Genomic DNA, 27,648 nt, shown 5'->3' with positions numbered 1-27,648 from the left:
TTTGTTCATTTATCTACTAAAAGACATGAGTGCTTTCACATTTTGGCAATTATAAATAAACTGCCATAAACATCCTTGTTTTTAACATAAAATCTTTGTCCTGTTACTGCATTCATTTATTTCTTCAAAGTAACCTTAAACCTTACTGAAATCACCCTAGATTTGAGTTCATTAAATGTACGATTTAAGAGAGATAGTGCAGTGGTTCAGGTGTTTGCCTTGCATCCATCGACCCACGTTCAATCCCTGGTACTCCCTTGAGTGACCTCGGAGCACAGAGCTGGGAGCATTCCTGAGCACCACCAAGTGTGACCTAATATGCCACAACTCCCCCCCCACCTGATCCAAATGATTGCTAATTTATATGAACAATTATCTTGATTGTATAAAATTTCACTGTCACTGTCATCCCATTGCTCATCAATTTGCTCAAGCGGACACCAGTAATGTTGCCATTGTGAGACTTGTTACTGTTTTTTTGTTTTTTTTTGGCATATCATATACGCCACGGGTAGTTTGCCAGGCTCTGCCATGCAAGCGGGACACTCTCGGTAGCTTGCCAGGCTCTCTGAGAGGGGCGGAGGAATCAAACCCTGGTCAGCCTCGTGAAAGGTAAACGTCCTACCTGCTGTGCTATTGCTCCAGTTTATATATATAGTTTATATAAACTATATAAAGTTTAGATGAGTTTATATAGCAAACATAAGTGTAATCTGTGTCATACAGATGCAGGAACAATACCCTTCATGTCTCAAAAGAGTCTAGAAAAGAAGACACGTTTTTAAAAATTATACAAATTGATGTGAATAAAGAGCAACCTTATTTCTCCAAAGGTGAAACTTCAGAATAAATAAGTTTTGACCTAGGCCATGCTTCCCTTTTTTCTAGAATAGTCAAATGAAACTTAAATAAGTGCAAAATAAAATTTTGAATATTCCCGAACTCTTTTCTTTCTCTTGGAGCTGTTGTAATTTTCTTGAGACCTACACTCTATTTTCTTGATTTCTCTTGTCCAAGTGAGTCCTTCTCAATGGGTGTTTCTTGTGAAGTCCTTGGATTCTCTTATATTTTCCTCATTGACGGGTGTCATTGACAAAACTGGACATCACCAGTCCATGGAAATAAATTGCCCACATATATAGAGACACAACAGAAAAGAACTAATGACATAAATTCCGAAGCTGCGTAAAATGCCTTCAAGCCCGGGTGTATCTACATAGAACTTCAATGGACAGTCTTGCTTTCGTGACCTCTCTCAACCACTAAGCTAAACAGAGGAAGGTCTTCTGCTGACCATGATTTCAGGCTAGTAAAAACAATTTGAGGGCACATTTTATAAGATATGTTTGGCTTATTTCTTTATGATTAAAGTACTTAATTTGATGTTTGAGGGGCTTGCCTGTATTTTGTGTCCTAAAGTAGGTAAGTTGGTATTTATCACTTATAATTTTCAAACAAAAATTGAGAACCTCTTCTAGGCAAAAACTCAGCCAACATCCTGTAATGTGGACATCCTTCAAACCTCTGTGTGTGTGTGTGTGTGCGCACATGCGTGTGTTTGAGAAGCATTAATAAGAAACTATGTTCCTAAAAGTCTTCCATGTTTTATTCAGTGCCAGCACTTCAAATATTGCCAGAATCGAAGAAATGGAGAGACTGTTGAAGCAGGCTCATGCAGAGAAAACACGGCTTCTTGAATCCAGGGTAGGCAAAATAGCTTTTTCCACAAGATTGGGGTTGGGGGGGGCAGCATTGGTTCAGGATACTCTGAATTTGACATCAAGAATCCACTGTCTGGCCTCAGTGATGTTGGAATAGTCTCTCAGTCTTTGCTGAAGAGTGTGGGTGTTGGAGAGATGGTGTTGATGAGTCCCTTACTGTACCCTGTTCTCCCTCATTCAAATATGTATCACGTTAGACTTTAGACTGAAATGAATGTTGCATTATATTTTCTCACTGATGGCCCCTTGGTGCTCCTATTGAACAACTAGAAGGTATTTTATATATTATTGCATCTTATTGAAGCTTGCATTTGCTGCACTATTGTAATTTTTTAAATCCCACCTTATTTTGACTATTGCAAGTCAGTATATGTACTTCCTTAGGATACTTCCTTAGGAATCCCCCACAAATGCTTTCACTTCCTGCCCTAACGGGCACCTCCTTTCCTCTTCTCACTCCCATGGGCTTCCTCTGCAGCTTTCAGCCAACAAGCTGCAGAACAACAGGAATCGGAAGGACTGATGGCCTTTGGTTAGAAGACAACTGTCTAAGGCTAATTTTTCTGACTAGTGTGGGGTGGTGGAAGCTGTGTGTTTAAAAAGTGAGAGATTTTTAGACCTCCATATGAAATGACTGAATATAGTCCACAAGCTAGATTTTCCCTCATGTATCCAACTGTTCATTGAATTTAAAGGTTGTATTTTTGAAGGCATGATTTTGTAAACGATGTAAAAGGTGGCATGAGTTGTTCTATAACTTCAAAGGTCCAGTTCAACTGTCCCTGGAAGGCCAATGCATAGAGAGAGAAAGTGACTGATAGAGAAATTGTTATTGCCAAAGAACTGGCAGGTTGTGAAAGAACAGATTCATGTCCTATAGAATCATCTTATCTGCACAACCACAAAAAGCAAATTTTTCTAGAAAGAAAGAAGAGGGAAGCATGTTTTTAGAAAGGGTGTGTCCAGACTGGTGAGTGCCAGAGTGACTAACACATTCCCCCCCCCAGGCTGCCCCTCAGGCGTTCTCTGCTGTATCTGCAAATCTAAACAAAGATTTCTGATCAAGGGGTCTTATCCTGCAGAATGGAACAATGGGGGCATGCTCAACAAATGGTCTAAGCTTCCCTGCCCAGAGGGGGCACTACCCAGAAGCTTGCTTGTCTCTTACTTTGAATTCAATTCCTAATTGCTTTTGGTTCAGGTTCAGTTTTACTCTAGGTTACTTGTGCTAGGGGAGTAGGTTATAAATCAAGAATTGTCTGGGGAAATGTTTCTTTTTCACATTATTTGGAATCACTGAAGTACAATCAGTATGTCCTAACAATTTGTTCTGCATGACGACTTTTAGGAACGGGAAATGGAAGCCAAAAAACGAGCTCTGGAAGAAGAAAAACGACGCCGAGAACTCCTGGAAAAAAGATTGCAGGAGGAAACTAGCCAGAGGCAGAAGTTAATTGAAAAAGAAGTGAAAATCCGGGAGAAACAAAGGGCCCAGGTTTGTGATCAAATTTGAATGAATGAGAGTAGGCTGCCCCCTGGTGGTGCTTCTGTAGAAGACGCTGCACCCCCTCACCGCCCCTTAAATCTTGACTTGTATGAATAAGAGGAAGATGATTGAGCACTAAGCAGCCCTTCCATCAACCCCCTCAACACACACACACACACACACACACACACAGTGCTTTTCATGGCTCACTGGATTTCTACTAACTTATGACATATTTCCCCACAAGTTAACCATTTTGATGGGAAGTGAACCTTTTTTCTACCACTTTTTAGAAATATCTTTAAAAGAATATTTGGGGGGCATCATTTAAGATGCAGCTGAATTTGCTACTGAAAACAAATATAACACCCAAACTACAAACATCTATGTAACTTCAAGTTCAAATCAGTTTACAAATAAAAAACTTTTTAATCAGTTTACAAATCAAGACTGATGAAAAAGACCATTTCCTTTCTTTTTATAGTTGCTGGCAGTTTGATTGTAAAACAGTTCAAGGCCAGAGTGATAGTACAGGGAGCAAGTGCTTTCCTTGCAAGTAGCTGACCCAGGTTCAATCCCCAACACCTTAACCCCTGCCAGGAATTATCCCTGAGTACAGAGCCAAGAGTAAACTCTGAGCATTGCTGGTATGTCCAAAAAATCAGATAATAGCTATAATGAAAAACTGTATTTAAGACTTTGTGCTTGAAATATTAGTGAGTTCCTAACACCAGTATACAAAATACCACAGAATCAAAGGCAAAATATCAAAGGGGGAAACAAAAACTCATTGTACCAAATCTCTGCCCAATTCTAATTTACAGTGAAAGTTATCTATGCCTGTTTTGTATCTGAAGCCAAACCCAAAAAAAAAAAACAAACACAAATCTATTTTAATCTTAATTATAAGTTTTGCCTCCAAATATATGATTAGGTCATTTTCCTCAGAGCAAAGGGGCGGAGTTGTTAATAGAATAAAGTAAAATACCACTTTAGATCAAATACTCTTGGTTCTGTATGCCTCCTAGATTAGCTGAATGGCCAGCCCAGCCAAAGTAAAATAAAAACATATTTGTAGTTCTATCCCTACAAGTGCCTGGTCCTAGAGAGCTCAGTAGAATCAGTTTTGATGATACTTCTCATTTCACTGTCTTAGCTTTTCTTTTTTAAACACACATCACAGTCTTGCATTTCCCCTGGACAGCATTTCCCCTGGACTGCATGACAAAACTGACATGCAGCTTTGGAGGACCTTATGGGGTCATGTTTCCTGAATCCATTCAATCGTCTTGTCATGTCTCAGTTTACTCAAGGAGAAGTTTTGTTCATCCAGGCAGGGAGAAGTGGAAGCTTAACCATGGCTGAATCCTGATCTCTCTTTAGCAGCCCAGATAGCTCTTTCCTGTTTTTTTCTCATCTGCCCATTTCAAGGTACAGAATCGGTTGGCCTCCCATACCGTAGTAATCCTTCTTCAAACACTAACCATGTGCTTGATTCCAAATGATGATGTTTGTCTTGCGTTCTCGTGCCCATAGGAGCATTTGAGAGCATGTGCTTTCATCTGTTTCAAGTCAGACTATCTGTGATGGCCCAGAAGGGCAGCTGCAGATAAGATACGTCTTTGTTCTTCTAGGCACGCCCTTTGACGCGCTACCTGCCTGTCCGGAAGGAAGATTTTGATTTGCGGAGCCATGTAGAGACCGCTGGCCACAATATCGATACCTGCTACCATGTATCAATCACAGAAAAGACCTGCAGAGGATTCCTTATCAAAATGGGTGGAAAAATTAAAACTTGGAAAAAACGTTGGTTTGTTTTTGATCGGAACAAGCGGACGTTCTCTTATTACGCAGGTGAGTGACGAAGAAAATCAAACCCGACTTGATATTGACAAGTCAGGAACTCTCTATTAGAGAGTTACGTCTACAGATTTCAGTATAGATCAATAATTATGTAAGAATTAATGGCATTATGCTCTTTGTAGGTGCACATAATTTTCCTAGCATATGTAGCCAGCATGACAGTATTTCTTTTCTACAAGCAGTACAAATAATATGTTATTTTATGAAGTGTGGCTTTTTCGATCCCTGGCACTGCTCCCCAGAGCACAGTGAGAGCAACCTTGAGCACAGAGTCAGGAGTAGTCACTGAGCACTGCAGAGGGAAGACCCAAAAGCCGAAGCCAAAAACCGGGTCAAACAAAAAGATTGAATTGGTGCTGGGTTTGATCTCTGATACTGATCCCAAAAAAAGAAAAGAAAACCCTTATGAATTTATCTATTTTCGTTCTTAAACAAGCTAGTGTTTGAATTAAAAAAAAAAATGGAAGCTATTCTTTAGTTAACATATTGTATTTTAATCCACAAGTCAGAAAAGGGAGGGCTTCTGTCTATTTATTTATGTTCTAGTATCCTATATAAATATAAGTTACACATAATTAGGGGATCTCAACTGACAGTCACCAAGGTATCATTTACAAACAAGATGCCCAGTCCAGTAAGTGAAGGTCTTCAGAAAATGAGTAAGAGAGTAATAAATGACTGAAATAATTTTTGACGTTTTAAGTGATGGATTATGTGAAACATCCCACTGACACCCCATAAATGCAGGAATACTCATGTGATCAGTGTATGCATTATGAAACCTCTTGACATCCCTCTTGTTGCGTGAAACTTGTATCAACACAACTCTGGCTCAGCTCTCTTTTATAGCCTTGATGGAAGAGCAGTCTCATCAGAGTGATTATGCAGAGATCCTGTTTGGGGATGACTCTATCAGCACTTATGAGCATTGCCAGGAATTGCTAAAGTGTATATAAATAATGGATAACAGTGATAGCCCAGGGGCCAGAGTGATAATACAGGGAGTAAGGCGCTTGCCTTGCACATAGCCAACCTGGCTTCAATCCCTGGCACACGGTCCCTTGGTCCCTTGAGACACCTTCAGGAATGATCCCTCCATGAAGATCCCGGAGTAAGCCCTGAGCACCACTGGGCTTACTCCCAAAAACAAACCAAAAATGCCCAGTCCCTTAATCCATCATGTCAGTTTATGTTTATAAAAAGAGGTGTGAGAATCTACGAGCCTTGTGGGGGAAAAAAAAACCCTGACTAGGGACTGGAGCAATAGTATAGTGGGTAGGGTGTTTGCTTTGCACGCGGCTGACCTGGGTTCGATTCCCAGCATCCCATATGGTCTCCTGAGCACTGCCAGGAGTAATTCCTGAGTGCAAAGCCAGGAGTAACCCCTGTGCGTTGCTAGGTGTGACCCAAAAAGCAAAAAAAAAAAAAAAAAGAAAGAAAGAAAGAAAGCAAGAAAGTCCTGACTAGTGACCATCAGCACTGCATCAAGGCGATTGAGGGTAAGTGCATGCCTTCTCCTTGGGAGCGCTCTTGTTTTTCGTTTTGTTTTGTTTGGGCCACACCCATTGGTGCTCAGGGCTTACTCCTGGCAGTGTTCACAGGCCATATGGTATGCTGGGGATCCAACCCCAGTCAGCCGCCTGCAAGGCAAGTGTCTCATCTGCTATCCTACTTCTCCAGCCCCTCCTTTGCTTTTCACAGTAGCTAGTGTCCTGGAGTCAGACTATACTTCCCAGGTACAGCTCGCTTTTCGAGAGCCTCTGACCATAAATTTTATTAAGTTTAGAGACATTCTCTTGGTACAAAGAAAAAGTTGCCAATCTAACAAAAAGTGTGAGTTTAATATCTTCAAAAAACATGGAAGGCAAATTTTTCTATGCACCAGTCTCCTCAGATAATTTTCCCCAAATAAAATTTTTAAACAGCATCATGCTAAACAGCTTCACCCTTCATTGCCTCTCTTCTCTGGGAACCTCTTTTATTCTTCCCTCTGTCAGCCAGGTGAGTTATTTAGTGTCCTTTCCCTCCGACCTACATAATGCATTTTTCCAAATTTAAACTTCTGGTGATCATTTTTTAATTTTAAATACCAAAACCTTGGGGGAAGGGAGGAAGTTGGGGAGGGGGTTGAAGGGGAGGCAGTATAGGAATGATTTCTCAGACTCCTAACACATACGCACACACACACACACACACACACACACACACAAAGTTGAACACACAAATTGTATTTAGTTCACTTTTCTTTCTTTTCTTTTTGGGTCACACCCGGCAATGCTCAGGGGTTACTCCTGGCTCTGCACTCAGGAATTACTCCTGGCGGTGCTCAAGGGACCATATGGGATGCTGGGAATCGAGCCCGGGTCAGCCACGTGCAAGGCAAACACCCCACCCACTGTGCTATCGCTCCAGCCCTATAATTCACCTTTTAATATTTACCTATATAACTGATCACTGTGACGTAGTCAGAGAGATACTGTCTATGGCTCCTTTTACAGCTTTCATCAACATTGTCTGCTTCTAGGACACCCCACCTCCACCCCGCCAATTCTCACCCTCCTCTCAGATACCACCAAGTGTAGGAATCCTTCCTTCTCAGGATGTCTTGCAGATTGTGTTTCAGGCTTCCTGTGATTCCCACACACTTCAGCCTGCCAGTGAGGTAGATGGCCTTGGCCTGTGTGAAGGAGCTGCTAAAAGGCAGAGCTTGAGTTCCCTGTGTGGATCACAGCCCTGACCCCAATGCTTGGCATCCTGCTTACTACCTAGATAACCTTAAAGGAGTCTCCGAAAAAAATCAAGCCACAGAAGTCTGTGGTGCCACGGAAACAGGAGCAAATTGCGTTATTCTGTCCATTTGCAAGGACATTGTTGTTTCTCTTAACTCACAATATCAGGACCGCACTCATCAGTTTCTTCTTATATACAAAGTCCCCTAACATCCAAGTTTTATTCCTGAATTTCTGCCTTGAAACACTGACGAGACTTGCTTTTGACTCCATCTTTTGCTTTACATGTTTTCAGAAATATACTATAATTGTGCTGCCATGATTTGTTGTAGAAATTTTTCTTGCAAATGTTAGAGTGATGCATAATCTTCAATTTCACAGAAAATGATGGAAACTCACCAAACATGATATTGATTAAAACTGTGTTTCTTGAAGAAGAATAAAAACAAATACATGAAAATAGGATTTATATCAAATCACTGTCATCCCGTTGCTCATCGATTTGTTCAAGCGGGCACCAGTAACTTTTCTCATTGAGAGACTTATTGTTACAATTTTTGGCATATCCAGTACGCACGGGTAGCTTGCCAGGCTCTGCAGTGCAGGCTCAATACTCTCGGTAGCTTGCCGGGCTCTCTGAGAAGGGTGGAGGAATCGAACACGGGTCAACCTCGTGAAAGGCGAACGCCCAACCACTGTGCTATAGCTCCAGCCTTTATATAAAATAGATTATGGAAATGCTAGATTTAAGGAAATAAAACAAATTTACTTTCTTCTGAATATTTCGGGGTAACTAATTTTTTTTAAAAAAATATTATTAGTCTTTCTTTCACTGTCACAAAGGAAATATGAAGATTTCCTGCACTTGCATATAGTTATCATAAATAATATTTTAGCAATGTGACTGCAGGGGAATTTTGCATTTTTGTTTGTTTTTAAAATTACCTTCTTTGGTGCAAGAGATAGTCTTGTGAGTAGAGTCAATTTCCTTACATGTAGCCAACCCTTGTTAAATATGGTAACCAAGCACTGCCAGGAGTAATTCTGACTTCATTTTCTGAAATCTGAAATATCCTTTCAGATTACCTGTATTTTTATCTGTTTTCTTATGTATGTATACTTTTTCTTAATATGGGGATCAGATTATTCACTGTTTGTACATTTTTTTATTTTTATTTTTATTTATTTATTTTTTGTTTTTGCTTTTTGAGTCACACCGGCGATGCACAGGGGTTATTCCTGGCTCTGTACTCAGGAATTACTCCTGGAGGTGCTCAGGGGACCATATGGGATGCTGGAAATTGAACCCGGGTCGGTACACTGTGCAAGGCAAACGCCCTACCCGCTGTGCTATCGCTCCAGCCCATGTTTGTACATTTTTTTCAACACACCAGTATTTCAGGATTATATACACATCTCACCTCTGTATTTTCAGTGTCTGTGTAGATTTCACAGTATGATTAATCTATAACTAAATCAGTTCCTGTTAAAGAACAAGCAGATCTTTTTCAGCTTTGGTATACCCTTTTACTAACAAAAATACAAGTCTCTGTGCACTTGCATATCAATCAATCACAATCACAATATCCCGTTAATCACCGATTTCTCGGGCAGGCTCAGTAACATCTCATTTCGTCCTTTCCCTAAGATCTTAGAAGTCCATCTGGACTTGGCCCTCCTAACGATGTTGCACTGGGGGCTCTCCAGGGTCAGGGGAATGAGATCCAGCTTGTTACTGGATTTAGCATATGAATACTCCATGGGAAGCTTGCAAGGCTGTCCCATGTGGGCAGGAAACTCTCAGAAGATTTCCTGCACTTGCATATAGTTATCATAAATAATATTTTAGCAATGTGACTGCAGGGGAATTTTGCATTTTTGTTTGTTTTTAAAATTACCTTCTTTGGTGCAAGAGATAGTCTTGTGAGTAGAGTCAATTTCCTTACATGTAGCCAACCCTTGTTAAATATGGTAACCAAGCACTGCCAGGAGTAATTCCTGAATGCAGAGTCAGGAGTAACCACTGAGCACTGCCAGGTGTGGCCCCAAAACCAAAATAAATAAATTAAGTAACCTTCTTCAAAGGGCTTTTTTACTTGCACTTTCACCTGGGTTCAATCCCTGGCACCTCTTTCTGCCCCTTGATTCCCCCCACCCCCAGGAGTGATCCCTGAGCACAGAGCCTGGAGTCATCCATTGCTGAGTGTGGCCCTCCCCCCCAAAAAAATGTGTATCACTGTATCACTCTCACCCCGTTGCTCATCGATTTGCTCAAGTGGGCACCAGTAGCGTCTCCATTGTGAGACATGTTGTTACTGTTTTTGGCATATCGAATATGCCACAGGGTGCTTGCCAGGCTGTGCTGTGCGGGTAGGATACTTTCGGTAGCTTGCTGGGCTCTCCGAAAGGGATGGAGGAATCGAACCTGGGTCAGCTGCGTCTAAGGCAAATGCCCTACCTGCTGTGCTGTTGTTCCAGCCCACTCTGTGGATAAAAAAGATGTGAAAGGATATTATTGACATGTAGCTTTACTGGAAAAGAGGGTGGGGGGTGGGAATCAAGTACATTAGATAGGAAATTTGATAGGAAAGAAAAACAAGTAGAATAGTATTTTAAATTGTATGTAAAATACCATACCTCTTCCCAATTTAATTGCAGTAAGAAGTATAAAAATTTCTGCTACAATGCCCTAGTTAAAGAATGTGGCAAAATCATTTGTATTGGTGTCAATGTTATTTATGCTCTGTGTGATAACCTGGCAGTTAGTACTTGGGGTTATATTTTGATGGATAATTGGGTTAAGAGCCTGGGGCAAAGTTATTTAGTCCTCTATGATTGGACTAATAATTAAATCAACCCCTCCCTTTTTAAAAATACAGATCCCACACAATGCATTAACCTAGATTATCTGAGCTCATCTTTGTTCTAATACTAAACAGTTTATAATAATTATATTATTTCTTCTGTTCATCAGTAATGATGAAGTGCTTATTTTAACTTTCTTCTATCATTGCAGACAAGCATGAAGCTAAATTAAAAGGAGTTATATACTTTCAAGCCATTGAAGAAGTATACTATGATCACCTCAAGAATGCTAATAAGGTAGACATTGATTCAAAATTCTGTAATTTGCATGCATAAGTAAATTGTGAGAGATATGTTTTATAAGTTTAAACAACTTAGATTATTGTTCTGGCATGATGTACAAATTGAAGGATAATGATAATGAAAGAGAAGCATAGAAGGGCCAGAGAGATAGTTCGAGACTAAGGCACTTTTCTTGCTTATGGCTGACCCTGATCCAATTCCCACCACCACATATGGTCCCCTGAGCATTGCTGGCAGTAATACCTGAGCACAGAATAACGAGTTAACCCTGAGTACCTCCAGATATAGGCAAAAAAAAAAAAAGGAGAGGAAGAATAATATAATGGGATAGCTGATCTTTATGTGAGAGGGAAAAATCGTCATGATGAAGTCAGTCAACACTGTGCAAGTTGACGTAGGAACTCCTGCCAAGCTACATGGTATGGAGGTTCTCAGAAGGAGCCACTGCTTAGTCATGAGAGAGAAGATGAGAAAGGAACTTAATAGGGCTAAGAATAACAACTATTTTTTTTTCTTATTGAGTCTCTCTGTCCCTCTCGGAGAGCCCCACAAGCTACTGAGAGTATCCTGCCTGCATAACAAAGCCTGGCAAGCTACTGGTGGCATATTCGATATGCCAAAAGCAGTAACAACAGGTCTCACAATGGAGACATTACTGGTGCCCACTCAAGCAAATCGATGAACAATGGGATGACAGTGCTACAGTGCAGTGCTACCTACTATCATCTAGGTTCTCTGCTAGAGCTTTATGAAACTCTGGTGAGAAGATTTGTGTGTGGGGCCAGAAAGGTGTACAATGGGCAGGGCATTTGCCTTGCTTGCAGCTGACATGGGTTCAGTCTTCTGAATACTGCCAAGAGTGTTCCCTGAGAACAGAGCCAGGAATAAGCCCCGACTGCTGCAAAGTGTGGCCCAAAGATTAAAAAAAAAAATAAACAAAATATTTGTGTGCTCTACATAAGAGTTTTTGCTCAGAAAAATCAGAACAATGATTAATCTTGACACAGGAACTGGGAGTTGGCTACAGGTTATACTAGAAAAAAAATACCTATGGATTTTCATTTAGCAACTTTTCAAAAGGAGGCAGCTTTCATATATGTATTATAAAATATTAAAGTCATAACACTTTCTTTTTATTTCATATTCTTTTCCTCTTTCGATTTTCAGAGTCCTAATCCACTGCTGACCTTTAGCGTCAAGACACATGACAGAATCTACTATATGGTAGCACCATCACCAGAAGCCATGCGAATTTGGATGGATGTCATAGTTACTGGGGCCGAAGGATACACTCACTTCCTGTTGTAATGAACTGGTGCAATAGTCCACCTGAGGGCAGATTGCAATAATATTTTACAAAAAGGAAGCCATATTCAGTCCACAAAAAAGGACACAACAGACCCAGCCTTCTTCTATGTACTCAGAAGTTCTTTCATATTAGAAAAAAGACATTGTAAGAGATAAATAAGGGTTTCAGTTCCAAGCTTGGTCATTAATAGCAAAGGAATTGAAGCTTTCATGAGAATGAAAGCACTTGATAAATATCACCACTTACAAAGACATTTCGTATAAACTAGTTTTTAACATTGTTAATCTTAGAGAAAGGACTAAACAGTTTATAAAATATATGTCCTTGGAAATATGAAATTATTTAAACATTTTGATTGGCTTTAACATTATTGGTAAGCAACTTACTTTTTTTAAAAGGAGCATTTTGCTAAAGGATATTTTATAAATAGCAGTCATTAAAGGTTGGGAGGGAATATATTTTGCCAAAATTTTAAGTTATGACAAACAAACCAAAGACTTGACTTCATTTTAATAGTATTTTTCATTGATGAACTACAATTAGTGTTACTGTATATTTTAAATGATATTTTAAAGCCATCAAGTGCCCAGGAAACTGACTTTGAAGGGTCACCAACAGCCTAAGCTACTGTATAAATATACCCAACCACTTTGGGGGAGTTTTTTTGTTTGTTTTTTGGGTTTTTTTTGTAAAAGAACAAAACCTGTGTGTGTGTTAGAAAATTTTAGAATGTGTCACATGGAAAATTTATACAAAGAGAATATCTGTGTAAGGAGCTGAAGATTTCTTGCAAAAATATCCTCCGTTCCTGGTGCTGAGAATAAAGATAAGCGGTAGCGAATCTCCTGTCGTCTTGATTACTCTGTGTAACGGAGCACACGTGTTCATTGCAGCTTCACATGACATAACTATGAAATCAGAGCTCTACAGTCACCAAAGAACAGACCAATAAAAAAAAATACTTATTTACAGATGTGATGTAGGTCTATAAAAAGGCAAATGAAGTTCAACTTAATGTTCTCTGTAATGTACTATTTTATTATGTATTTCTTTACAATTACACTTTTTTAGAGATAAATTAATTTTTGTTGAATGATATGACTTCAGGCAAGTCTCTTTTATACTGGTTTTTAAATGTCACGTATTTTCTTTGTCATATTGTTTATACATATAGATGTACTGTCCTAAAACTTAGCTAGTGAATAGAAGTAGAAAATACCTTTCTATCCAGAGTGAAAGGTCTATAAGAAGTGTCTGTAAAATCCTCAGAAGCGTCTGTAAAATCTTTGTGAGGCCTAATTGGGTACAATCTTTTAGACTTACTATCTTATGTGTACACATGTATTCATGTTGCCAATATTAAGATTTTTCTTCTGGATGACACATGATTTTACTTGAACCGTCAAAGACAAATTCACAATTATAGAGGACATTTTTATAGTCTGGTTTTTTTCCCCAGAGATCCCATTGAAACCCTGTAATGTTCTACAACAGTAAAATGCAATTGTTGTTTAATATGAAGATAGAACTTTTCTGTGTTGAATACTTTCTTTTTAGAATTATAAAGCTATTCTGATCAACTTGATTCTAATCAACTTTATATCTTGCATGATGTAGTAAACTTTAAATATGTGTGTTAAAATAAGTTGTTTGGTTTGAAATGTTGACCAGGTTTCATATTAGAAAATAAAATCATCTCTTATTAGGAAGTTACCTATTGGTAATACAAAGGGGGGATGATTTAACAATAGAAATTAGTTGTTGAATCTACATTAAAGTTGTTGTGTGATAGTATTATGATATGTAGTTTGCATACTGAATTAGAAGTATCTGTGGACATATTCCTCTTGCATAAAAAATGAGATAAACACTGAAAAATCTAACATCTTATTTATTGTCTTTTTGTAGAAAGGCAGTTATTACTGGGGACTTCTGGGACTGTCTTTTTTTTCCCATCTGACAAAAAGAAAAGAGTTCCACTGATGTGAAATAAAACTCCAAGTATTAACTAGCTGGGACTTCCTTAGTCTTCCTGACCCAAGGTAGTGGATTTCAGAGGGCAAGAGAATCTTTCCTCAGCACTGTTCTTTCAGGCTTGCTAAGGAAACCAGCATTGACAATTGGTGCCCTGAATGGAAACAAAGCTATTTCAAGCTCCTTGCTATAGGTAAAAGAACTTCACTTGACTCTAGTCAAAGGTGGCTAGAGGAAAAGAACAATGTGTTTCCTTGCCTTTGAATGCAGTTCCCCACTATGAGAACAAGTTAAATTTTTCATTTTGCTAAAGATAAAATGGAGAGGGGCTGGAGCCATAGCGCAGCTGGTAGGGCATTTGCCTTGCACGCGGCCAACCCGGTTCGAATCCCAGCATCCCATATGGTCTCCTGAGCACCGCCAGGAGTAATTCCTGAGTGCAGAGCCAGGAGTAACCCCTGTGCATTGCCGGGTGTGACCCAAAAAGCAAAAAAAAAAAAAGATAAAATGGAGAAAGATCTACAAAAACAAAGATGGAGAACGATGCCATAGATGTAGATTTTAGGTGGCCCTACACTCAAGTCCCGGGACTGCAAAACAAGATATAAAGAGAAAGGGCGCAAATAATTGAGAATATTAGCAATTCCAACAACTATAGAAGCTTTATTATAGGGTCCTGTGAAGTGATCTGTATTGGGGGATAACCTCAGTAATTTAGTCTCTCTGGAACAATAATATATCTAATGGACAATTGGCAAAAAAAAAAAAAAAAAAGTGTCTCAGTATAGCTGGTAGGGCATTTGCCTTGCACGGCTGACCCGTGTTCCATTCCCCCACCCCTCTCGGAAAGCCCGGCTAGCTAGCCAGAGTATTCGGCTTGCACGGCAGAGTCTGGCAAGCTACCGGTGGAATATTCGATATGCCAAAACCAGTAACAAATCTCACAATGGAGATGTTACTGGTGCCTGCTGGAGCAAATCAATGTGCAATGGGATGACAGTGCTACACTGCAGTTCTAAAATCACGCAGCAGTTCTTGCTGTCTTTTTTTTTTTTAATCATAACACTAAGTCTTACTCCATCTTTACTCAACTTCTCTAATGTGTTCATGATTCCAAAGGCAAACTTTTCCAAACCAACCTTTGTCTTTAACTGGAACATCAATCAGTGCCACAAACTATGTAACCAAGCTACTACAAATGTCTTACTCAATGTATCTTGAGAGTAAAAGTAACTTTAGTTAAAACAAAACAAATAAACAATAAAAACAACCTAAAGCTCTACTTCATGCTGGAGGCGTCCATGACTTCGATTGAAACGTGACAAGACAAAGAATCCAGAATCCCAGATCACAATCCATGGAGCTGTTTTCCTAGTATTGACCTTTTCTTTTTCCCTAGAAAACACCTAGGAATTCAAAAGCGGGAGTGGGGAGTAGCGGCTTGTGTTGAAATCTGTTCAAACTATTTGTGCAAGCCGGAGTAAGGTCAGACCTTGAAGCATTTCCAGAAAGCTGCCAGGAGATCGATCAAAGCGATTTGTCAAGCACCCAGCACAGCATTTTATGCTTCCGTCCCCTAGAATTCCCGGGACAGAGAGATGGTTTCCTCTCTGGGAATGTTTGATAACGTGCCCCGCTGTGCTTCCAGCAGGGCTGGAAAATCTATCAACCTACTGGAAGTCATTCAAAACATTCCAAGCTTATCACTTGCACAAACCCTTAGGGCAGGGGTGAAGCCACCAGCCCAACGCGATCAACTGGCAAGAGCTAGGACGGTCTGCGCATGTGCGCCACCGCTCGCTCCGCCTCTAAACAACTTCCGGGCTCCCTCCAGGAAGTTCCGCCTTCTAGCCCGAGCGCATGCTCAATTTCCGTGCCTGCGCCCCGCGCGCGTCTCGGTAGGTCAGCGCAGGGACGCCTGGGAAGATGGCGGGTGCGGCCATGGCGGCCGTGGGAACTTGGCTACCACATTGCCGGAGGTGGGGCAGGTCCGCCGTATCCCGCGACTTCCACCGTGTTTTCAGCACCTTGTTTGCACGGGAACCGCACGGAGCTCCCCGGGGGCTCCCTGGTCAGTTTCCGAAAGGTGAGGTAGAGCGCGTGCTTTCGAACTTCCCGAATTCATGCCTTAGGGGCGCCCCATTCAAAACGTTTGCGGTGCCCCTGTCCGAGGGGGATGGCCTCCGCGCCGGGCGGACCCCGGAGAGGTTTGTCACGGCCCCAGGGTTATTCTAGACATTCCCGGCACTTGCACATGGCTTTTTTATTTTTTTTTCCCCACCTGCAGAAGCCCCCTCGCCTGCAGGAAGCGCCGACACTGGCGAGATTGGCAAGATGTGCGTTTCCTGAATGTCGTCCTGACTTGTTTTTTTCCCTTTCCTATCAGAAGTTTGCCCAGAGTGACTCTGGCCCGGTACTTGGACCTGTCCTCGCTCGACTCGCGGGTGTTTTCTTGGTAGCCGCGTAGATTACTCTCTTCACGCCCAATCCTCGGGTTCCGTGCCACGGTGAAAGGCTATAATGAGGAACTAGAATCCGGACCCCCAAGTCGGACCCCTTATCTTCCTTTTGATTGGTCCCGCCCGGCCCTCCAGCCCATCCCCCTCGCCCCATCATTTTTTTCCTGGAGTGAGGACTTTTGCATACCTGGCGGTGTTGTGCTTTACACTCCTTGAAACTGTCAGATGCACAGTGCTTGGCACGGGCATTGATGGAATAGCAGATGCCGCTCGTTTTGAGTTTACCTTTATTTATTTATTTTTTTACATAACTGCTGTCCTTTATAGTTCGTTGTTCACACTTAAGAGGATTGTTACCTGTGAGTACCGCTGACTTATGAGGAGCACGTGAGATTGTGAACTAGGATATAATGCCCTCATCAATACAGCAAGTATGCATTGATACTTGGACCACCCCATTTCATGGCCACAGTATTAAGAAACTGGGTTACTTACATAACTCACTAACTTGACAAAAATTGTAACTGCCTAGAGGAAGTTTCTGTGCTGGGAAATAATATTTTCCCAAGAGAACCGATCTTTCCAAGAAGAGGTTAGGAAGGACTTCTTGAGTGCTGCCTACGAAAATGAAACTTGAACAGTTTTACTGATGTAACTCTCCAGCCAGCACAACTGACCCCTGCCTTCTCTCCAGCCACTTTTCACCTAGGTTTAATCTGTGTATTACACTACACATTGAAACAACTCTCTGTAATCGGGTTGTCTTAAAATTAACTTTCCGGATCCAAAGTTAAGTAAACATAAGCTCACATAGAATGGAAAAGTCTGGGAAATTGAAGGTTTTGTTTAATAGAAGAGGTTTGGGGGCCAAAGCATAATGGTAGGATGCATCACTTACATTAATGTGTGAGGCATTGGGTTTTTTCCCAGCACCACCATCAAAGCAAAGTTTTTGTGTGTTAGTCCAGGAGAGAGGAAAGAAGGAGGACTGAGGTAAAAAGTAAAAATATTGTAAGGAGAGACATCTAATGTGTTTTAGGGAGGAGATAGAGCTATAAAAGGTTTTGTTTGGAAAATATCTTTTCATTTTAAGTAATTTTTTTTTGCCAAGGGTGCAGTACAGGAGTTTCCAGATGTGTGGCATGTGCTTTACAATGCCACATCCCCAATCATATCTGTAAGAGAAAGTATTGATATTAGACTAGGAGATATTTTTTAAGGGAAGTGAACTTACCTTGTAAGTATCTCCAGTTGCTCTCTTGTACTTAATATATACTAAGATATGTTCCCACTATTCACAAAAAGTCAGACCAGCTAATAAAGCAGTTATTTCAGAGTCCTATGAGAAACCTTTTCCTGAAATGATACCATCAGTATTATTCAAAGTTACTTGTAAAGAGACTTCTAGTTAGAGCTGATACAGAATCTTGATTGGCTTTATGGATTTGCAGAGATGGGGAATCAGGATAGCAACTCTAGTTTACAGCAGTTTCCCAAAGGCAACCAAACTTAGTTCTCTTTATCGCAATGTAGGGAGCTTGAAACTTCTCATATATTTTTAAAAATAGACAAAAGCAGGTCAGGAGAGAGCAGAGCAGCTATGGCACTTGCATTACTCATGGTCAATGCACATTCCATCCCTGGCACCCACTGTGATCCCCAAACCCCACCAAGAGTGAACTCAGAGCCAGGAGTAAGCCCTCAGCAATGCAGGGTGTGGCCCAAACTGGCCCTCCACCACCCAATTTTAAAAATAAAATGAGACAACACTCACAAAAAAGACAAATCTGCAATGTTGATTGGTTTCTATGTAGGACAGGCGATAGCAAGAAGACATTTTTGACATGTCTTTTTTACTGCTTTGACTTTCTACTTCATTTTGCATTTTGGAAGATATAAAATTGGACCTTGCTCAAAGAAGTTAAGTTTATAATGATTTCAACATCATTATAAAAGATGTACAGACTTGTGACTGTATTTCAAATCTGTTTTTGTTTTTCCTATTAGATAAAATATTGCATTTGATATCAGTTTGATAAGATTAAGAAAGTTAAATGGAAAATATACATAGTTTTTTTTTAAAAAAAAAAACTATTTGCAAACTATGTTTTGTGTACTTTCTTTAGCTTTCAGACAAAAGACATCATACTCTTATCTTAGTCGACCTGGCCTTCCAAACCTGGCTTATAAGAAGCTAAAAGGCAAAAATCCAGGAATTATCTTCATCCCTGGCTTTCTTTCTAATATGAATGGTATAAAAGCATTGGCCATTGAGGACTTTTGCAGATGTCTAGGTCACGCCTATATAAGGTAGGAGTACATCTTTCAGGGAAAAAATGTTGCTACTTTTTAGCCTAGCAGTGGAAAATTACTTCTGGTCTAACCAAATGAAGCAAATGCCAGCATTTTAATAGATTTATTTATGTGGCTTGTAAACTTTCATCTTGTAATCTACGTCTTAGAAGTGTACAGTTTAAGAGACTTTAAAGGTCTCAGTGCCATACTGCCCATGCTGGCAGGAAAAGAAACTAACAGTAACTAGACTTTTTAGATGGAGTAATCATGCATGACAACAAACACTATATACTAATTGGCTTTCTTATCATCTCATATAATTGTAATGTTTCCTTTGGGGATTTTGACATTTAACTATGGTTATTACCTTTTAAAAAATGTGTTTAACCACAACACCTAATTAGAGAGAGAGAACAAAAGGGAATACCCTGCCACAGTGGCAGGGTGGGGTGGGGGAAGATGGGATTGGGGAGGGTAGGAGGGATGCTGGGTTTACTGGTGGTGGAGAATGGGCACTGGTGAAGGGATGGGCTCTCGAACTTTGAGGGAAACATGAGCACAAAAATGTATAAATCTGTAACTGTACCCTCACAGTGGTTCACTAATTAAAAATAAATAAATTTTTTAAAATGTGTTTAAAAATATGAATACTTGAAAATTTTTTTAATTAGTGTTATACAATTTTGGTTTACATTGAGCTTTTTATTTCCCTTTGATAATCTGAACACATGTAAGCATGAGTAGGGAAATAGGTTGTTTAAAACATAATTTCACAATTTCTAATATTTCCTAGAATGCTAACATTTCTAATGAAATGCTGTATTTATATTTATATTATTAGGTTTGCTTGTTCTTTATAATTATCTGCAACTGATCTGCAGAAAGGGGTAGTATGGTTTGGTTTCTTAAGAGGTGGTATGGTTTAATAGAATGAGCCCTGGTCTAGCATTCAAAAAATATGACTTCTAGATTTCATTCTAGCAATAAGTGAGACACGATGGGTTAGTAACAAAACCTTGGGCCTTTTTCCTTTTACTTATTTTTTCTTTTGGGGGGTGGGGAAGGGAGGTGGGCCACGCATCAGTATTCAGGACTTCTTCCTTGCTAAGGATCACTTCTAGTGATGCTGGGGGCACGTTATGGGATGCAGGGATTGAAGCCACGTTGGCAGTGTGCAAGGCAAGTGCCCCACCGCTGAGGTATATCCAACCTCAGCCCCAGTCCCCCTCCTCACACACACATGCACCCCTTATTTTTTCTTTAAACAAAAACAACAAAAGGTTTGGACTAAAACTTATGCCTGAATTCTTTCCTGGCACTATAAATTAAACATCTATTCACATAAAATTTTAGAATGATTTAATTTTGTTTCCAAAAAATACAACTGTATAAAACTATTACGCTTTACCTAAAGATAAAGATAATGCCACTAACATATTTATACATCTGAGAACTTTTTTTTTCAATGCCCTCAACAGTTCCAGATCTAGAATTTAAAATTTCTAGGGCTGGAATGATAGCACAGTGGGTAGGGTGTTTGCCTTGCACAAGGCTGACCCGGGTTCGATTCCTAGCATCCCATATGGTCCCCCGAGCACTGCCAGGAGTAATTACTGAGTGCAGGAGCCAGGAATAACTCCTGTGTATCGCCGGGTGTGACCCAAAAAGCAAATAAATAAATAAAAATTTTATTAGGGATAATTGAGTTAATAGCAGCTCTAAAACTACGTGTTATGTGCCTGAGCTTTAACTAAACCTTACTGTAGGTATCAGGACATTTAAAAAACATTTTTATAAAGCTATAAGTAGATATCTCATACATATGTTAGAAATGTTGTCAGTTGTATGTATTTAGTCTTATCCTGATATTATCAAATTAATTGAATTATTTGCGTGAACCTACCGTTAGTAGGTTCAAAAAACCTACTAACGGTATTTGCTATAAAGAAAACATAAGGGAGTAAAGACGTGGAGATAGAAAAAACCCACAACTTGAACTGAGCAGGCAGGGAAGGCTCAGGGGATTTGCATTTGAGTCAATGAATGAAGCAGAAGAACTAATTGGCTGTCTGGAGCTAGAGTATTTCTGTAGTAGTGAAGCTAATGTAAAACTCCCAAGACAGTGGTGGTGTTTTCCATTAACGTCAAAAGGGGCAGGGAGGATCCAGTTAGAAGGAGCTCCCTTGAACACATTTCTCACTTGCTCATCTGTTTCCTCATTTCCTCTCTAGAGAACTATTCTCTAGAGAACATGTTTTCTCTTGAACACATTTCCTCTCTTTTTCTCTTCTCACATCTTTCTAAGCAAGTTTTGTTCAATAAAAACTACCTGGCTTCACCAAAAACAAAAAAGAAGAAATGAGCCCAGATAGACATGGGAGCCAGAGTAGAATAAGCATTTCAAATTGAAAGACTTCTAGAAGACATCATTTTGTTTTTAAAATATTGTTGACTATTGGTGCTGGAGAGGCAGTACAGTGAGTAAAGTGTTTGCCCTATAACGCACCCAACTAAGGTTCAAGCCCCAGTATCCCATATGAGCCCCCAAGGACCACCGGGAGTAGTTCCTGAGTGCAAAGCCATGATTAATTCCTGAGCATCGCTGGGTGTTTTTTGCTAACACGTGGGTGAAAATTGCAACTTGGAGACTACTGAAGTAATCATGGTAAGAGAGGATAGTGACCTAGTAGTATTTGTCAGCTGAGGGCCATTTGAACCCCTCTGGGCACCCAGAACATTCAAAAGACTCCAGGTGAAAATTGCATAAAGGAGATGAAAAGTGAAGAAAACAGAAGTAACCTAGAAAAGAAAACATTGGGAAAAGATTGAGAAACACAGACTAGGCTGGTGGTAGGGGAATAGACAGAGAAAGTGAGTGTGCAGGGTGTATAGAAGAGTAGCACTGCTGGTCGGGCTTTTTTCTCACACGTGGTCAACTTGGGTTCAATCCCCAGCATCCCATATGGTTCTCTGAGCCCCACCAGGAGCAATTCCCAAGTACGGAACCAGTAGTAAGTCCTGAGCTCTGACAGGTGTGGTCAAAAAAAATTTTTTTTTAATATTAACCAGCATTTTATTTAATTTAGGCATTGTAATACGGAAGAGCCTGGCAAGCTACCCGTGGCATGTTTGATATGCCAAAATCAGTAACAAGTCTCACAAGGAGACATTACTGGTGCCCGCTTGAGCAAATTGATGAACAAAGGGACTGGACGACAGTGCTACAGTGCTAGGCATTGTAATAATGACTGCGTTATTTTCCTTAAAAATTGGAAAAGTCTGAACTAGGAATGTGGCTCAGCGGTAGAGTGCATGCATTGCATGAGGTCCTGGGTTCAGTCCTCTGCACTGGGAGAAGAAAAAGATGAAAGAGAAATATATAGATTGCACCCACCACCCCCCTTTTTTTTCTCCAGGTTTGATTACTCTGGAGTTGGAAAGTCAGATGGCAACATAAAAGAATGCACAGTGGGAAAATGGAGAAAAGATGTTCTTTCTGTCATTGATGAATTAGCTGTAGGACCACAGGTGACTCTTTATTAAATATAATAGTTATTGACTGTAAGCTGCTTTTTCAGACATGAAAATTTATTGAATATTGTTAGTGTTTAACATTTTGATACTCGATTTTAAAATTTTCTGCCATTTTCACTTCTAGCAAAATGTAAATACAACTTTATATTTTGCAGATTTTATTTTTTAGCACTTATTCAATGATATAAAATTGATGCTTTAACAAAAAGTGGTTCTAATTTTAATTCCATTTTGTGCATATATATGTATGTGTATATGTGTGTATGTGTGTATACACATATATATTCTATGCTAATATTCACTTTTCTTACAAACAGCACAGGAAAGTCTCTTTACACTATACATATTTTTATTTTTAGATATTAGTTGGATCTAGCCTTGGTGGCTGGCTTATGCTACATGCTGCCATTGCACGGCCAGAAAAGGTGATTGCTCTTATTGGTATAGCTACAGCTGCAGATGGCCTAGTGACACAATTTAAACAACTTCCTCTTGAGGTAAGTTATAGTATGACTATCTCCAGTCATTCTTCTGACCCTTTCTCTTTGAATATTTGTTCATGTGTGTTCTGTCTTTTGAGTTTTGTGGCCCATCTTATGTGTTATATACAGTCTCTAACCTTTTTTAATTATTTGGACTCTTATTTAAGGTTTGTTTTCTTTACAGTCCCCTTCATATCATTCTGCCAAATATTTGTGCCACCTTAATGAAATCACACTTAAATTTTTTTTAAGCAACATTTATTTTTTTATCATAATAGCTCATCTGGATCATTCCTCTTAATTTCTTTTTGTACTTCATTCTTTCTTTGTGGCATGTAAGAAATAGTGCCAATGCTTATTTTAGAATTTTAGAATTGGTTAATCAATTATAAAACTTTTGAGGGGGACAAGGCACACTCGGCTTACTCCGGGCTCTATACTGAGGGATCACTTCATGGTAAGGGACCCTATGCGGTGCTGAGGATCGAACCCAAGTTGACCAAGTGAGAGGCAAGTGCCCTCTACCTGATGCTCTATTGCTCCAGCCTGAAACTTCTTTTTTCAATCCTTGACAGTAGTCTCAGACCCTCTCCAGAGAGATCGTCAAGCATGCAGAACTAGCATGTAGAGAACATGATTTGTTGTTCAGAGCATACACACTTAGTTGACATTATTTTACTCCTGATTGTCACCTTTTTAATAATGCTTTTTGTTACTAGTATGTTCTTTAGAAAATTATGGTTAGAAATAAGGCAGCTTATATAACTGGGATAATAATTTATTGTCCTCCATTATTAGACATGTTTAGGCAATTCGATCATCTGTTAAACAAATAGAGCATTTAGCACAGCAGGTTGGGCGTTTGCCTTCCACACAGCCGACCCGGGTTCGATTACCTCCCCTCTCTCGGATAGCCCAGCAAGCTACCAAGAATATCTCGCCTGCATGGCAGAGCCTGACAAGCTACCCATGGCGTATTTGATATGCCAGAAACAGTAATAACAAGTCTCACGATGGAGACATTACTGGTGCCCGCTCAAGCAAATCGATGAGCAACGGGATGACAGTGATACAGTGATATGTACATTATTCTTTGTTTAGCAGTCTTTTGAGTTCTACTTGGGTGTCTCTTTCCTAGAACACTAGATTTCACTTCTGGGTCTAAGATCCTGATAGGTCTTAGGCATAGGAAAGTAAAGAAACACTGCCTGTTTGGTGGGTCCCAGGCTAGCAGCAGCATCAACTGAAAGCTAGTTAGAAGGGCGTTTTCTTGAGTTTCATTGAAGACCAGCTGTTTCAAAACCTGGGATCCCAGAATTTTATTTTGACAGTGTCCTCCACCCCTTGGTGAACTCTTCTGTAAAGTGTGTAAGAGCAGAACGAGAAACAAAAGCATATGAAGTGTTCATGCTGTCTTGCAATTTGCCTTCAGTTCCACATTGGATCCAGTGCCATGTGTCATCTGTTCTGTTTTATCATCAGTTCATTGTATGGATAGTTTCCTCACATAGCTTTCTATCAAGTTAAAGTTAAAGAGGTGGTGTCACTTGCTTTCAATTCCTATTTCTGAATTTTTCCCTTTTCTTGCTTTTTATACATGGTTGTTCCATATCCTTGTGCAGCTTAATTTCTCTGTCATTACGTCTTTTTTGCATCTAAGCCTTGAGCCCTTCATTCCTTTAGTCTGCGTAGAGCAGAGCTTCTCAAGCTCTTTTTTCCACTTGTCATCTTTTTTCACCCAAGAAGTGCAGCATGGGCAAGTGCTTTCTAAAACACCTCAGATTCGTTACATGGTGAATCAATTAATTTTTGGCCATTACGCATTCAGAAACATTTTAATTGTTAAATTTTTCATGCCTCTCATGGGGTCGCAACCCACAGTTTAAGAAACTAAGGTATAGAGCTCCGAATGGGAGGAGATAATTTCAAGAATGTGTCAAATTTCAAAGGAGTTGGCTAGAGATACATTTGTTACTAAAAGAACATGTCTGTGTATAATTCTGTTTGTGTGTGTCGCATCACTCAGTAAGACTATAGTAGAATCCCTTAAAACTAAGACCTGCAAACCGGGACATCTTTGCTAGTCCTATATCAGAGAAGCAAAGACCTGTCACAGGAGCCTTGGTAAACTAACGTCAGGTATACGGAATGAGCTGGGACTCCGCAATCACTGACTCCCAGCAGTGATCTAATCCTAACAAGCTTGCAGGAATGGGGTTGGTGTTAGTTTTTTGGCGGGGGTGGAGGAAGGTCCACTCCAGCAATGTGAGCCTGTGGCTCAGTGCTTAGGCCGGAGGCTGCAGAGTAGAGTCAGGTAGTGCTGGGCTTACCCATGACCACCCCAACAGTACTCAGGGAACCTGCATGGTCAGGTCCAGCAGTGCTCAGAGGTCCTCAGGGCAGTGCCTGGAAATACTCAAGGTACCATGTGCCAGGATCTGAACCAGGGTCAACTGCGTCTGAGGCGTGTGCTACTTTGAGCCCCTGGCCCCAGAAGCAGAGATTTTTTTACTGCCGTATTTAACCCCAGAATTAAGGCCCAGAATCTCTCTTTGTCTAAGCCCTGCCTTGAACATTGAAGTTGGGTTGCAACTCCACCTGGACTCATGTAACTGAATGTGGGGGTGGTGAAAATTTTGTTGGAAAATTTATGATTTATTACCAGTAAGTATTTGATTCATATACCTATTTTTAAGTATGTGGGATTGCATAGAAATTTCTCAGGAGAAAGGTCGCTAGTGGGAAGAAGCCCTAGTCTAAAGCTACCTCTTGGTAATAATTTTCTCTTTGGACACCAGAGGGCATCAGACATGATGAATAACCAGAACCCATGCTTCTCATCCATACTGTAATGATAGGATTTCTTGTGTGGCACCTGATTATCTATTGCGTGTTTTCTTTGTTTAGTGCTGTTTTTCCTGTTTCCAACTTTTTGTTTTTGAGTGTTTGGAACATAGATTATTTTGTAAAGTTAAATTGTTTGAACTGACACTGTTCATTCAGTGTCAGATAGCAGCTAGTTGGAAAACAGCTACGTCACTATAGCATAGTTCCTGCTTCATCTTATAACTAATGAAAACTAAGTTTTTTTTACTTAAATTAAAACTCAGGTATAATCCTGAGATGTTTGAGAATAATGTCATCTTAAATGTTTGTAGGTTTTAGTGCAAAATATTTTATTAGTATCAAGCTTCATGAATTGTATAGTTTCTTAGATTTTTCAATTTAAAATAAATTTGGAGATAATATTTAGAAGTATAGCTTTCAGAAATATACCTTTTTCACTGCATCAGATCTTTTTGGAAGTTTAAATACATTAAATGCCTATATCTATATAGATTATATTGTACATATTTTACTACTTATTTTCTTTGCCCTATATGTAATAAAAATGTTGAAATCCTAATTGCAGAAATGTTCAGATATGTTACATATTGCATATATATTTTTTGGTAACTTCTATTCAGAAATGCCCTTCATTTTATATGGCTGTAAGTACCTTAAGACTATTACTATTAACTCATAAATTACTCATTAAAATTCTGAGAACCTTTCTAAATAATCATATGCAGATAAGTCTTTATCCTCCAAAGGTTCAACCAGGTATCTAGTAGTATGAGAATAGATATTTACCTTATATTGATTATAATCTTTATTTTTTTAATTATTTATATATTTTTCAATCATGCTGGGCTATGCACAGGGGTTACTCCTGGCTTTGCACTCAGGAATTACTCCTGGCAGTGCTCGGGGGAGCATATGCGATGCTGGGAATTGAACCCAGGTTGGCCGAATATAAGGTAAACACCCTACCCTCTGTGCTATTGCTCCAGCCCCTGATTAAAATCTTTAAATTCTGAAGCCTCTAAAACATTTATAGGATGTTTTTAAACCCAGAAATATCTGTATTAAATAAATCACATGGCATTAGAAATAATGAATGTGCACTAGATAAGTATTTTACGTAGTATATACATATATAAAATCAAAATTATTAAAAACACTTGAAGGAAAGAAACCAGGCTTCTAAATGACTATTAAAAAACATTGTTTAATATAAATTGCAATCTAAAAATAAAAAATGAGGCTAGAAAATTTAAGACATATATTCCTGGCATGTATCCTACCTGGTTTGATTCCCAGCATCACTTGCTCCCCTGAGGATTGTTATGTGGCCCTGGAGCCCCTCAGAGTCTCTAGGATAATTGCAGGCACCATCGGGCCCAAGAAGCATCACATTCCTGCACTGAATCCCTGACCTGGTTGTCCAAGAATTACGTTTGGGTCCCCAGACATCCTGAGCACTATATGGGAGTCTCTTTGCTCTCCTTGCTAATTTTCCTTCTCTCCCCTCCACCGAAAAACAAAAAATAGTGTCCATAAATACCAAGGAATTTGAAGTTTACTTTTCAGGGAATCAGTAAAATATATCATGGCTCGGTTTTCAAGGAAATATTTGAAAGACTTTGCCAACCCAAATATTTATTATTTTCCTCCATTCCATAGGACTCTGTATATCAGAAGATTTAATTTTTGTTTAAATTCTACCTAAAATTCCACATTACTGTCATAGAGTAAACACTATTATTTTTATTTTCAGATCTTTGATTCTTTTTCTCTCTACCCTTGCATTCTTCATATTCCTTGTATTTCTTTTATGTACTGTATAAGTCCCGCAGAGCAGAGCC

General features: G+C 39.7%; 2 protein-coding genes across 4 annotated transcripts in view; both read left to right on the top strand.

The window, feature by feature from the left end:
* PHLDB2 (pleckstrin homology like domain family B member 2) overlaps window positions 1–14,110 on the top strand; it is a 119,565-nt gene extending 105,455 nt beyond the window's left edge. Inside the window, exons 14-18 of the mRNA XM_055127120.1 lie at window positions 1,614–1,704; window positions 3,070–3,216; window positions 4,842–5,061; window positions 10,816–10,901; window positions 12,075–14,110. Of these exons, the coding sequence (XP_054983095.1) occupies window positions 1,614–1,704; window positions 3,070–3,216; window positions 4,842–5,061; window positions 10,816–10,901; window positions 12,075–12,215 (685 nt within the window). The 3' untranslated portion in view covers window positions 12,216–14,110. The remainder of the gene's footprint in view (window positions 1–1,613; window positions 1,705–3,069; window positions 3,217–4,841; window positions 5,062–10,815; window positions 10,902–12,074) is intronic.
* Window positions 14,111–16,106: 1,996 nt separating this feature from the next.
* Window positions 16,107–27,648, top strand: part of ABHD10 (abhydrolase domain containing 10, depalmitoylase) — a 22,861-nt gene continuing 11,319 nt past the window's right edge. For all 3 annotated transcript variants that reach the window (XM_055125577.1, XM_055125578.1, XM_055125576.1), the window contains exons 1-4: window positions 16,107–16,276; window positions 18,776–18,959; window positions 22,361–22,472; window positions 22,838–22,975. In XM_055125577.1, the coding sequence (XP_054981552.1) occupies window positions 16,117–16,276; window positions 18,776–18,959; window positions 22,361–22,472; window positions 22,838–22,975 (594 nt within the window). In that variant the 5' untranslated portion in view covers window positions 16,107–16,116. The remainder of the gene's footprint in view (window positions 16,277–18,775; window positions 18,960–22,360; window positions 22,473–22,837; window positions 22,976–27,648) is intronic.

The sequence above is a fragment of the Sorex araneus genome, chromosome 2 (genome assembly GCF_027595985.1).
Source record: "Sorex araneus isolate mSorAra2 chromosome 2, mSorAra2.pri, whole genome shotgun sequence".
Taxonomy (NCBI): Eukaryota; Metazoa; Chordata; class Mammalia; order Eulipotyphla; family Soricidae; genus Sorex; species Sorex araneus.
This window is presented reverse-complemented; position numbering and strand designations above follow the sequence as displayed.